The sequence below is a fragment of the Ochotona curzoniae genome, unplaced genomic scaffold, assembly GCF_017591425.1.
Source record: "Ochotona curzoniae isolate NIBS_2020 unplaced genomic scaffold, NIBS_Ocur_1.0 contig_1, whole genome shotgun sequence".
Taxonomy (NCBI): domain Eukaryota; kingdom Metazoa; phylum Chordata; class Mammalia; order Lagomorpha; family Ochotonidae; genus Ochotona; species Ochotona curzoniae.
Genome location: NW_024464918.1, coordinates 32,521,495 through 32,535,802, shown reverse-complemented (window position 1 = coordinate 32,535,802; position 14,308 = coordinate 32,521,495). Strand labels below are relative to the sequence as shown.

The 14,308-nt window shown below is 42.5% G+C and overlaps 1 protein-coding gene across 1 annotated transcript in view; it reads right to left on the bottom strand.

The window, feature by feature from the left end:
* MEGF10 (multiple EGF like domains 10) overlaps window positions 1-14,308 on the bottom strand; it is a 145,665-nt gene that overhangs the window by 32,930 nt on the left and 98,427 nt on the right. Inside the window, exons 9-10 of the mRNA XM_040970225.1 lie at window positions 9,572-9,784; window positions 1,172-1,346 (exon numbers count right to left, since the gene is read on the bottom strand). Of these exons, the coding sequence (XP_040826159.1) occupies window positions 1,172-1,346; window positions 9,572-9,784 (388 nt within the window). The remainder of the gene's footprint in view (window positions 1-1,171; window positions 1,347-9,571; window positions 9,785-14,308) is intronic.

The window sequence follows — 14,308 nt, the reverse complement described above, 5'->3', positions numbered from 1 at the left end:
ATATAAAAACAAATTGTAGCTGGAAAATACTGTCAATAAATAAACAAGCACAAAATGAACTTGATGTTACCTGCCATGTTCCCTGACTCCCCTTGTATAACAGGTAACAAGAGCAGGGTGAAGCAAAGCCATGGCATGCATGCTCAGCCGCCAGTTTGAGTCGATGTGTCTGACAGTGAGCACTAGATATAGAACTGGGCAAACACAGAGGACTTGGGGGTCACCTGTTTTCAAAACTGAAGGGAGCCTCCAGACAAAGCAAGTGGAAGGTTTCAGCCAAAGGACTCTGACATCCAATAGAAAACCCTGTGCAGATGCTCTCAGCTCTGTGGCTTCACAACCTACAAATTCCACATTATCTGCTTTGAAAAGAGTTGTCAATATTCTGCATGTTCTTCTCATTAAAGCAAGAGGATTTGATATACAAGAGGATTTGAAATACAGTGATATTTCCTTTTTAAAAAAATACTTATCTGTTTGAAAGGCAGAGTTACAGAGAGAATAGCAGATACAAAAAGACATTTTCCATTCACTGGTTCACACTCAAAATGGTTATTACTACCAGAGCTGATCCAGTGAACCAGTGTGGAAGTTCTCTTTCCCACTCTGTCTGTAACACTACCTTTCCAACAAATAAACAAATCTTTCCAAATAGACACTATCTAATTGCAAAAAAAAAAAAATCAAAATTCCATGTATGGTGGATCTTCTAAAAGCTCATGGTAATGCATATCATGAAAAAGTTACAAACATTTAAATGTTTTGTAGTAAAATCAACATTTCTCTTTTAATTCCCATAAACTTTTTGAAGTTACCGCCTGTGGTGTGTTTTTACAGAATCAAAACAAAACACTGTCAACAGGTAATAGACTTCTAAAAGTAACTCTGTTGCCTGTAGAACACAGTAAAATATAATGACCTTAAGAAATAATTATAACACATTATTCTTCATGACATTTATATTAAAAAGTGGTGCCACACACTTGTTTACTAGCTTTGTAGTCATTATTTTAAAGTAGCTACTTCCGTCTGTTTTTGTCTTTTGTTCTCTTTCTGGCTAATGATGTGATGACTCCAGCACACACCCTGGACTTCACAGAAGGTCATATAAGTCATATTAGTGGCATACTCCCCATTGCACCCTCCTTGCTACAGAGCCCAAGTCACTCACTTTGAATCCTGGGGCACAGGTGCACTTTCCGGTCACACTGTCACAGTCAGCCCCGTTCTGGCAGCTGCAGATCTGCTGGCACGCATCCCCGTAGAATCCCGGAGAGCATGTCTCATTACAGTAGAGGCCTGCCCAGCCTGGCTTGCAGGCACACTCTCCAGACATGGGGTGACAGCTGAGAGACAGGGATGAAAGGAAAATCACTCTGGGGATAAACATGACACCAAGGCCTGTGCAAATGTTGCTTTAGCCATGATCACTCAATGTGTGGCTAATCCCATGCACAACAATTTAAACTTCCTTCCCAGGCTTGGTATGATTTAATTAATTGGCTGGAACCTCACTGGCAATGTGGAAACATTGTGTGAAAACACCTTCACATACTAGCTGGACAACTGTTAGAACTACATCCTTCTGTCTGACATTCTTGATTTCCTCACACTGAAAGCATTATTCCAATTTTGCTACAAGAAGACCCAACAAACTCCTTTCACCCGATAATGCCAAAACAGTTAACTAGTGGGATGTCTAAAGAGCTCTAAAAAGCAAGGACCTGGCCAGGCTGCATTCTTCTCTTAGCTTCCCTGTATGTGGTTCCAGAGCAGCTGTTTCTACCTGGGACAGCAGCCACACTGACAGGCAGGACAGCCCAGGCAGCCAGCTGCTGCTGTGGAGCAAATGGAAAGACACATCAGCTGCACTGAGAGGCTTGTGAAAGGCTGCAGATACAATAGAGCACTCTGTAGCATCCTGGCTCAGAACACATGTGCTTTTTGCCACAGGAAAACCTAAGTAATCAGGCTGGCTCCGCTGACAACTGGAGGACTGTTTGCAGATGATCTTCCTGCAGTGACAGAGCCCAAACTCTACCCTTAACAAGGCTGACAACAGAAGCTGCCTTTGGCCCCAGACTCTGATTCAACGACCTCTCCCAGAGTACTGCTCTAATTCTCTACTCCCAGGAAGATGGATGCACCAGGGAAGATGAAGGCTGAGACTCTTATTGCCCTTCTTCCAGTGCCTGGGGAAGCTTGATTAAGGCACAGGTCTCATTGCACCTGAAGGTCTCGTTTGGCAATTACACCCAAGACATCTCCATTTCATTTCAGTTCTTTAGAAAAAGCCTGTGGCTTTTACTGATATGTTTAAATATCTATCTTGTAGTCCCCTGTTGCAGTCAAGGGCCTAAAGCAAAGCCCTAGGTATCCCTCACTAAACATTTGAGAAATGGGGCACATAGGAAAACATAAGCCTGGGGAGATGGTTCCTTGGGTACAATTGTGCGGATTCAAGGCACGGGATGTGGATCTCAGGGCAACCTGGATCACTACTCATCTGCTAAGATCTTGGGCCAGTCTCTTCTCCTCGAGTTGCTCTTGGTAACTCCTTTTGCCTCAGTGCCCATATCCATTCCATCACCAAGGCTTGCTCTAAACTCTGTTCTGAATCCATCCATACCTCTTCATTTTCACCTTAGGAGTGTAACACTACCAATGTCACTTGACTCCCAAACTCAACAGCCTTCTCCCTGCATCCACTTTGGCCTCATCAGTGACACATCACACCACTCTCTTGTTCAGAGCTCTTCACATGCTCCCCCACTACACTTACTATAAAATCCACAGTTTAATATCGCTAGAGTGTCTATACAACTAATTGTCTAACCCAAGGCATCCTAAAGACTGAAGATGGAAGGGTGGGCATCTGGTACAGTAGTTAAGATGCCACTTTGGACAACTGTATCCTATTTTGAATACCCGTGTTTGAATCCTGAATGCTCTGCTTCTGATCATACTAGTGTGCATCCTGGGAGGCAAATGACCTTGACTCAAGTGACTGAGTCACTGCCATCAATGTGGGAGACCTGGGTTGATTTCTGGGGAATGTGGCGAGTGAACAGGAGATGGAATAACTCTCTATATTTTAAATGAAAAATTTAAAAAAATTAAAGTACACAAGATGCCAATAACTATACTAGGATAACAGTGAGGTCTGTGAGATCTGATACATGGTCACTGTAAACACAACCTATGGGGCCTCATCACCTACCCTCTGCCTACTCCTTGGCCTCTTCTTCTGTTGCAAATATCTTTTATTGCCATGTTATATGACATTTTATTTCACTTAAAGGTTTCCTTTTTTATTTGAAACACAAACTTAGAGAGAGAGACAGAGAGGGAGAGAGAATCTTCCATTTGCTGGCTTTCTCTCCACAGTGGCTGGGGTTGGGGGTGGATCAGGACTAAACCAGGAGCCTTGGAGTTTTATTCAGATCCCCAACATGTGGAGGAAGGAAGAAGCACTCAGGTCATCTTCCCAGGCACATTAGCAGGGAGCTGGATAGGAAGCGGAGCAGTTGAAACTCAGATCAATGCTCACATAGGATGTTAGCATTGCAGGTGCTAGCACAGTCCATGCACTGCAATGCTGGCCCTCATGCCATGTTCTTTTGGTTTACTAGAGCCTCCATGTGACTGATTTTCTAGGTTGTGTTCTCCTTGCCTTTCCCCATCTCATTCTACCTTGTCCTTCCAATTTCATCTAAAGCATCTAAAGCATCTTTTTCGCACTAAGCTAAAATAGATCTCCTATGTAATCTCCTTCATAACACTCTAGTCCCCTCACTTCATATTTCATGGTCTATGATCCCACGTTTGTTGCTGTAGTCCGATAATGCCTTCCTTTCCCTCTTCACTGTGAGTTCCATGAGGGCAAGGGTTTAGTCTGTTTTCCGATATACTCATCCCTGACCAAGTAAACACATGATGAAGTCACAGCGAGCCTGACTCCAGATTGCCTTTTCCACATTCATCATTCATGCAACGCTACACTAAAATCAACTTATCCATTCACAAGGACAGGTTTCACCCATATTCTTAAAAGTTCAAGTCATGGCTTCAAGGAAACCAGTGTCCACTGCAAAGAATGCTCACTCCTGTGACATTTGTGAAGTTGCTGTGAACCAAAAGTCAGACTAACAGTGTTTGCTGAGCATGGACAGGGGCCAGCACCATGCTCTTTGCTCCCTGTGAGTCACTGATTTCAATCCTCTCAGTTGTGCTCAGTGGTATGTATGATCCTATTAAAGAGAGAGAAAACAGAGGCCCAGAAAGGAAACATCACTTATTTAAAATGTCAGGTAGTGGCAGAATCAAGGTCCAATCCAGGAGTAGCGGTTTCCACAGCAAAGGGAAGAGAGGTCTGTCAGTAGCCTAATAAGGGACTAGATATGAAAAGTGCACTGATATAATTTTGGATTTAGCACAGAGAGGTCAGTAGAATTGCTGAAAACCTGCACTACTCAAATAATAAGAACATTTTAAAATTCACTTCACTAAGGCACTACATTTGAACAAAGGAAATGAAATGTTTCAAGTGATGGGCTGGTTGTAGCAGTTTACCTTATCTTAACATTTTGGGTAGAAAATGCCACTTCACATAGTTAGACAATAACATTCACGATGTACATATAAATGTCATATAGGATAACATGGCACAGGACTGGAACTAAGCAAGAGGCAGACAGAAACATCGATTCTCTGCCCACACCTCATCCCCCACTCCTACCTCCTCCTAGTAGTTAGTGCTAGTGCAGCACATACTGGTTCTCAGATTGATTGACACCAAAATTAGTGTTCAGCAATTTGTAATTAGATGGAGGAAGCCAAGTACTTTGGAGTCATTTGATGGGTTTTCAGACAGGCACCTTAATTGGTAATGAGATTTATCTCTGGCTGTGGCAGCAGTAGATACAGGTGGAAAGGTGATGTACTCACCACACTCTTGCTGCCTCAAGAACACATTGCTTTGTGTATATGAAAGTGTATGAGAAATATCTATCATTTTATCAGCATTTATAATTAACAATTTTCCCATTTTTATAGCTAAGTTGTAACTACAGTCCAACACTGTACAATATTGACTAAAACACATGAGCCTTTGAACTTCTTATTCATTTCCTTACATGTGATTAATGTTCAAACGTAACAGCAATTAGATGGCATTTGCAAATGGGCACATCCTGATTGCTCGTGGCTAATAAATGTTCTAATTAACAAGAGTTAGTATACATATTCCATGTGGAATCTTATTAAATTTCAACTCCTACTTTCTTGTTCAAAATCATTCCCACCATTAAAGTTAGCTTTGAGTTGAATAGCCCAGGTCATTGTAAAAGTCTTTAGGCTCAAAAACGCTGCTAACATTCAAAATGTTAATATTACTCATTAATGTATTTAAATTCATTTCAGCTCTGAGATGGATTGCAAAATAAAAATGTCTATACATTCTTTGCAACTCCTCCCAGTAACAGGTGAAGAATATTAAATATGGACTTGGCTATGTGACTTTCTTTGTCTAAAGAAATATCAGCAAACATGACACAATCAAAGGCTTGAAAATTGTTACCAAGTTTGGGTTTCATCCTATATGTCGCTGCTTTTAGAAGCCAGATTCTGCCAAGATCATCCCAGGCTAGTCTTCCTGATGCTAGAGACAGGTGTTTCAGTCATCACATTATCCAGCCAAGTGGCAGATATGTGAGTGATGACGAATCAGCTACTAGTCGATCTAACAGGTGAACACAAAGAGACCAGCAGAACCACTAATCTGAGCTCAGACCCAATAGCCAGAGAAATTACATGTAGCTGATAAGTAATTGTTTTTTATGCCACTAATTCAGAGCCTTTATAAAGGCAGTATTAACTAAGCAATGCAAGCCTCTACCTAAATGGCTGTAGTATGTGTCAGTGTGTGCACGTTCATAGAATTCAAAATTCAGCTGGAAACGATGTAGACATAAGTGCTCGGTAACAGGGTTAAGATGCCACTTGGGACGCCCATATCCCATTTGTTATGCCTTGGTTCAAATATTGGCTCTGTTACCAATGCCAGCTTCCTCTCATGAAGATCCTGGGAAACACCAAGTGAAGGTTGTAGTAGTTGTGCCTCTGCTACTCATGTGGGAGACCTGGACTGAGTCCCTGGCTTTCAACTTCAACTTAGCCCATTCTCAAACTGTTGCATGTATCTCTTCCTACTAAACAAATATCTAAACAAATGAATAAGCTATTAGTTTACTTTGCATTATTTATATCACTAACCACAGTGAAACTATGTTTTTATTTTATCGTTTTTTAGTTTTTTTAAAAGATTTTAATTTTTATTGGAAAGGCAATTATACAGAGAGGAGGAGTGACAGAGAGGAAGGTCTTCTGTCCGATGGTTCACTCCCCAAGTGGTTGCAACAGCTGGAGCTGAGCCAATTTGGAGCCAGGAGCTCTTCTGGGTCTCCCACACAGGTGCAGGATCCCAAGGCTTTGGGCCATCCTCGACTGCCTTCCCAGCCCACAAGCAGGGAGCTGGATGGGAAGCAGGGCTGCTGGGATTAGAATTGGCGTCTATAGGGGATCCCAGCACTTTCAAGGTGAGGACTTTAGCCACTATGCTATTGCGCCAGGCAAGAAACTATGTTTTTAATACGTGTACTTCATTCATTTCGCAACAGCAGAATTCCATTTATTTGGTTAAATGATCAAATGAATAGGCTGGATTCTTGATTATTACAAAGACTGTAATACAACTTCTGGTTTGAAGAACTCTGTGTTTCCAGGCATATAAAAATATACGTATGGCTCCCACAACAACTACAAGATATCAACAATCAGGAAAACCAGTAGAGGATGGCCCAAAGGCTTGGGACCCTGCACCCATGTGGGAGACCTGCAAGAAGCTCCTGGCTCCTGGCTTCGGATCAACTCAGCTCTTTAAAAACAACTTTCAGGGTCCTGGGGCGGTAGCTAGAGGCTGAAGTCCTCAACTTACATGCACCAGAATCCTATGTGGCTTTCGTTTGTATCCCGGCTGTCCTACTTCCCATCTAACTCTCTGTTTGCGACCTAGGAAAGCAGTCAAGCATGGCCAAAGGCCTTGGGACCCTACACCTGCAAGGGTGATCTGGAAGAAGCTCCTGGCTCCTGGCTTCAGATTGGTTCAGCTCTGCCCATTGCAGCCACTTGGGGAGTGAACCAGCAGATGGGAGATTTTTCTCTCTCTTTCCTTCTCACTGTAAAATCTGCCTTTCCAATAAAAATAACTAAAATTGTTTAATACATATATATTTTTAAAAGATTTACTTATTTTTATTGGAAAGTCAGATATATAGAGAGGAGAAGAGACAGAGAGGAAGATCTTCCATCTGATGATTCATTGCCCAAGTGCCCGTAGCAGCCAGAGCTGCACCAATCCGAAGCCAGAAGCCAGGAGCTCTTCTGGGTCTCCTAGGAGGATGCAGGGTCCCAAGGCTTCGGGCCATCCTCGACTGCTTTTCGAGGCCACAATCAGGGAACTGGATGGGAAGCGGGGCTCCCAGTATTAGAACTGGCGCCCATACGGAATCCTGGTACGTTCATGGTTAGGATTTTAGCTGCTAGGCCACCGCACAGGGCCCCAAAATAACTAGCTCATTAAAAAAAAAAAACAGTTTTCAGGATTTAGGGAAGAATTACTAGCTAAATTTTCATCTCCTAACTACTTGACACATGTTATTGGACAGATTTTAATGTTGTTTTGATCTATGTGATTGTCAAATTAGCTCATGCTTTCTTAAAGCATACATGCTTGGATATTGATGGCCAATGTCAAAATTACCACAGAATTGGAGTCAATCAAATATTCTTGCATAGTGAATAAATTACCACCCATGACACTGACACCCTAGAAAGGTGCCAGTTCATGTCTTAGCTGCCTCAGTTTCAGTCCAGTTCCATGTTAATGGCCTGTAAAAAGCATCAAAAGATGGTCCAAGTACTTGGGCCCCTGTTCCCTTAGAGGAGGACATGGAAAAAGCCCTTGACTCCCAGTTTTGGCCTGGCTCAGGCCTGAATGCAACAGCTATCAGAGGAGTAAACCATCCATCAGATGATAGATTCTCTCTCTCTGTGTGTAACTCTAATTTTCAAATAAAAAAATGAATCTTTAATAATTCTTCACTTATAACTTTTCACTCCTAACATGGTACCAATTACATAAAAAAATGTAGTTATTCTCTCAGCCCATTCAATGCTTTTCATAGCCAGGTCCCTTCTTTGGGACAGGCTTCTTATTCAACTTGATATCAGTATACACAAAGACCCACACTGTTATAATGCTTTTAGCTCTTGCTACATACGACTTTCCTTTTGTTGCAACAAGACTCAAACTACAGGAAAACAAGCCAGGTTCTGACTTGTCTTTCATCCTGCCAGCTCCTTCAATATTGAAGAACTGGAAAAGAAGCAAAACCTTCGAGAGAATATTCACTTGCACTCCCCAGGTATTTGCCAAAAATTTGTCATGTAAACAATAGTCCCATCCTCCAATCAACAATTGTTGCCATAGATGACTGAAGTGGCTTGCAAAGTTAGTTAGAGCACATTGACGGCACACTCCTTTGCTATCATAGTACAATATATTCCAACACACACACACACGGTACAAAGTCCATTCTTCTATTGCTAACTACGGTTTATAGAAGAGACCAACCACATGCTTCTGTTTACTTTCAACTTTCATACATTTGGGATTTGATGCAGCCACCAGTTAGTTATCTTTCAGAACTGTAAGTGGAGAAACATCTGTGTTGAACGCAAGGAAAAGTGAACACTAGTAACATCTAAACTGCTATCCAGTGTATCACATTTTTATCCAACTCAGATTTTCCAGACATCTGCAAAGGAGGCTGGGAATTTTAAGTTATGCGTACTTTGGTCCTTGGGGGAGGGAAAAACACAAAAGCTGCGGGGAGGTATTTTCAGAAGCAGGCAAGGTAGGGTAGGGTGGGTGGGATTGTGGTTTCCTGTTCTCAAATTCTTTGTGAGATTTTTGAAGTGAAAGACCCCTGCAAGTTCTCCGTCCAAGTAATCAATCTTGCAAAGAGATTTCACATGTGACAGCCACACATACAGCACTTTCACAAAACTTCCACCCACACACTTCCTGAATGTAGCCTTTCTTCTTGCACAGATGTGCTGTCAAATAAAAGATGCTGTCACGAGAATCGTTTTATGATCTTCTTTACCTCCCAAACCTGGCTTAACCCCTTGTGCCTCACTGCATCCTTGCTACTAAGGGAATGCCACTAAATCACTCTCTCGGGGATAAACCTCAGCACATTTAATTTTTAACAGTGGCCATTAATAGGGAATAGAACTTAACATCTTTCAAGGATATCTAACAATGTTAGCACTTCCTATGTGGGCCAACACACACTAAGTGTAAAAGTTTTCCTTGCCCCTGGTGGTTTCAGCCTGGGAAAGCCAGAGGAAGGAAACAGCTTGAGTGGGAGACCCTGGCACTTCTTCCAAGTCCTGGTTCTGAAATGAAAACTAAAGACATGCTCATCCACTGCCTGCCCACACTCACCTGTGTGTGTTGTCCAGGTGGCAGGGGCACTGTCTGTCGCACTTGATGCCATACAGCCCGTCTGGACACAGCCGCGCCTCACACAGCTCCCCCGAGAAGCCTGCCTCGCAGAGACACGTGCCACTCACATGATAACACTTCCCGCCATTGACGCACCGGCAGGCCTCGGCGCAGCGAAGTCCATAGGTTCCAACTGGACACTCATCCTGGCAGCTACCAGGCAAGAGGCAGGGACAGAAGACAAGTGAGTCAACGCTGTGAGAGGAAAAACTGGCTGGTTCAGACTGGCTTTGTCATGGATTTTAGGCTACTTCCAAAAGTCAGTGGGCAACAGAACCCAAACCTAAGTTTATTTGCATACAAAAAACTTTTTTGAAATAGGGCATAGTTTTTTCCATAAGATGCATTTCCCACAACCTTCTGAGGACTTCTAGTATGGATGGATTGCATTGATATTCCTTAGTGACTATCCGTTTCATTTAGAAAGTATTAACATGAATTATATTAGCTACCTATTGCAGTAACTGGTGGTATACTCCAAGAAAGAAACAACAAAATAAAATGATGAATTTAGGACCCAACATTCATTTTACTCTTAGGGCTTTTCAAAAGCATAGTGTGCAGTGCTTGAGTAGGGACCAAGACACTAAAGCTCACAGATTCACCATCTTTATTTGAATGGCATTTAAACCTTTATCCAGAGGAAACACTTGCTCTAGAAAAGTGAGTGATAGGAATGAAGCTGAGTTACTGGTGGAAACTGTGAACTGAAGGAAAAATCATTGTCTAATTGCTCCCAGGCAAGAATGAGACCTTTCTGGGTTGGCCGTATTGCTTTCTGATGAGGCAGGTGTCAGGGTTCTCTGTAGCAAAGGAGCTCATTCTGCCAAGGGAGAGGGATATGGGGGTGCAACTACCCAGCGCTCACCACACGGAGAAGACTCTGTCTCAGCAGCCACTTTGCATGTGACTCCCTACACCCAGAACCAAAAATGTAAGTCAGCATCACCAGCAGTAAAAGCAATGGCAAGTAAAAAAATCATGTAAAGGAAACAGCCTTTCCACCAGGCTTGGCATACACTTAATGACAGGCAAGAGAAGGCTGACAGTACTGGAGTGGGCAGGATCCTATTTACACGAAGAGGACAATTCTTACAATGTCTTTGATACTCCTCTGGTGAAGTCTGGCTCTAGTGTGTATCTAATGTGAGGGAGACAAAGTAAAGGGCTCCACAGAAGCCTATTTTACAGTTTCTAGGCACTTCCAGGTGTGTTCTTACGGGGATAGTTTTTGGCTGTGACGCAAATTAGAAAATTTTGGAGTAATGGAATGAATACTCTGCATAACACTGAATGTGTATTTTATAATTACATGAGATTTTACCTATGTTTAGCATTTAGAAAAAGTACTCTTAGTTTTTAACCTGTAACTGGTCATTTCTAAGTCAAGTCATTTAGTTAATTCTTTAAATATGCAAACTCAAAAGAAGGAAATTGTGACAGACAGTAACTTGGCCTATTTCTGCTAAATTCCACTGAGACCTCTCTCCACCCTGTGTCTTTGGGGTCTCTTCCAAGTCAGTACCAAAACAAAAACGATCAACAGAGTATATAGTAACATTTGCTTTCTTTCTTCTATGTGAATTTGAGAACAAAGCCGAGTAGGCACTAAGCTTTCGACACTCTTCATGACTCTGAAGGGAAAATACAAAGCGCCTGAACAGTGGTACAGATGGAATCCAGAGAAAGGGCTGCAAATTACAGGGAACCAGTGGCTCTGTTTTATCAGAATCTTGGCAGAGACTCCTTTCCTCTGGGAAAACCAGACCTACAATAGCTGGACCTGACTCATATTTACCTTTCTAAACTGTTATTAAACATAGTACTCCTTTGAGTTATAAATACAAAGAGAAAAGTAATTTCAACTGTACTTACTAAAGCAGCCACTGGCCTAGCTTGGCTCATCACCCTGCTTTCTTTTCTCGGTGATGTCCTTATAAGAGGATCCTGCTAGTAAGAATTACACCTGCTTCCATGTACCAAGTAAAAAACCTAGGGCAGCTTTCTAGAGACTTTTCCATTCAAACACAAATACAACCATGCAGGAGCTTCCACCTTTTCTGATGGGCCCTTTATCTTCAAGAAGCATCATTTTCCAATCAATTTTATGCCCTTGCTGCTGCCTTTGTGCCTGCCCCCGCCCCCCCATTGAACCTGAAAATCTGCCTTGAAAATCAGTGGGAAAGGGAAACACAGTTTCTTAGGAGAGATGGCTGAGGGGTGAGAAAAAACATAGCAACAATGACCACAATAGAAATATGAAAATTACGGGTTTCTCACTTTAAAAATTTTGACTAATGCCTCAACACTGTGTGGCACAGGTCAAATAACAAAACATGGTATCAATCCCCAAACCAATGAGGGTCACATCCTTGTTTTAACACAACTTGGGTAAGTTCATCTCAGTGTGAACTTAAGCAAAATGAAGTGAGTTTGCCAGTAAGGAAGTGAATTAACATAATAGAGAAGTAAGAAAATGAGTTGACTTGTAAGGAGTAGGAGTTTCCTTTTCCACACTCTGAGCATATCCTTCCCTAGAGTGAGTGGAGTAGCTGGGCTGATTCACAATTTAGTGAAAAAGAATCTCATTGATCATTAAACCTGAGGTAGAAGCACCATCTGTTTGCCTTCTCTCTGAGAACAAGTCAGCTTTCCCACTCTTGAGGCCTGAGGAACAATGCTGCAATCCCCCAATTTGTGCCCACCATTTCTGACGGACTCTGTCAACCCATGTTTATCCTCCTCCCGTGGAACACTTACTGAGCACCAGTTGCATGCCTGGACCCTGGCCAGGCCTCCAGAGGCCTGGGTCATATCCATGGCAACACCAGTAGTATCAGATGATCCTTAACCCTTCAGAGAACTTGACTGCACCACATGACACTCCCTCTCCACAATATCCTCTCTGCCTTCCCACAAACCCCCTTGCATTTGATGTGGGCATCCCAGACACTGCCCAGCCGGCCTACAGGGTGGCTGTTGTGTTGTTTCTTTTTCTGTCTGCAGGGAGGATCCTCCCCACATCCGGAGAATACTTTGCCATGTGGTACCTGCTTCTCCTCAGAGCACAACCTCTAGCCTAACCTCAGTGATCAAGTTCTGCTGACTTCTCAAAACCAAGCAAATGGTTGAGACCCCAGTCCCTGCAGGCCTCTTTCCCTACACCTCCTGCCACAAATTAGCCCTGGCCACTAAGCTCTTCCCTTTCACGGTGACAAATACATGTGTTATTCAGTGGGCTCATATGCTGAATTCTAGAATGCAGACAGGGATAACAACTGAAAACAGGAGATATGGATACATCAGAAAACCTAGACTTTCCCAGGCAGCAAAAGCCAGCTCCATCTCCACTTTCTTCTCTTTCTCTGGCTTTTCATGACAATTAGTTTTTATTCCCTTTCTTTCTATTCCAAACAACATGAATATGAGCTTATTTGCCTTGTGTATTTGTTGATTTGTGTTGCCTCTAGTTTAAAACTTGAATCCCTAGTAAGCAAGAAAACAATTACTATCACATTTTTAGAGCCTTCAGACGTAATTTCAGATCCTTATGCTTTTCCTAGGCTGACTTACTTTTCTACATTAAGACGTTAGTTGGATCTCAAATTACCTAACCTAAAACTAGATGCCAGTTACAAAAGTGCCTTGATTACATGGACCAACGAACATTACAAAAACCAACTGCTAAAGGTGTTGAGAATTTATAACAGTAAAAAATGAAATGAAATATAAAATTATATTGCCAGAAGACAAAGAGGTTTTTAATGAAATTAACTGACTAAATTTGAAAGGCAGAAATATAGGGCAAGAACTTCCACTCACTGCTCTACTTCCCACAACAGCCAGAGCCAGACCATGTCGGTGCAGGGACCCAGGGCTTTGGGCCATCTTTTACTGCTTTACATGGAGCGACACCTGCTGCCTCCTAAGGTGCACATCAACAGAAACCTGGAACTGGAAGTAGAGCTGCAATTTGAACCCAGGAACTTCCTTATGAGATATAGTGCCCCAACCGGCATGTAAAGCACTGCCTAAAATGACTACTGTCCATTCCTTTAAATAAATCAAACAGATTCTGTCAACAAAAATTCTTGATAGAAATAAGGTTTAAAGGGCCTGGTGTGATAGCCTAGTGGCTAAAGTTCTTGCCTTGCATGTGCTAGGAACCCATATCCTGCCCCCCTCCCCCCGTTCATATCCTGGCTGCCCCACTTCCCTTCCAGGTGCCTGATTATAGCCTGGGAAAGCAGTAAAAGATGGCCCAAAGCCCTGGGACCCTGCACCTACATGGGAGACCCAGAAGTTCCTGGTTCCTGGCTTTGGATTGGCTCAGCTCCAGCCATTTCAGGCACTTGGAGAGTGAACCAGCAGATGGATGATCATTCTCTCTCTCTCTTTCCGTCTGTTTGTCCTTCTCTTTGTAAATCTGACTTTCCAATAAACAGACACAAATCTAATAATAATAATAATGCTTAAAATAACTATTGAAGCATGAAGATAATTTGCTGAAAACTAACAGCAATCATGAGATTATACTGATAGTATTCAGACAGGAATTTCCATTTTTGCCACTGTTATAGGAAGTGATGAACAGGGAAAAAAGAAACTGCTTGACCATTTGTTTCTACTTCATGTGGGAGCAGAGAGAGCTGGATGTCCCAGCAGACCTGACCGAAT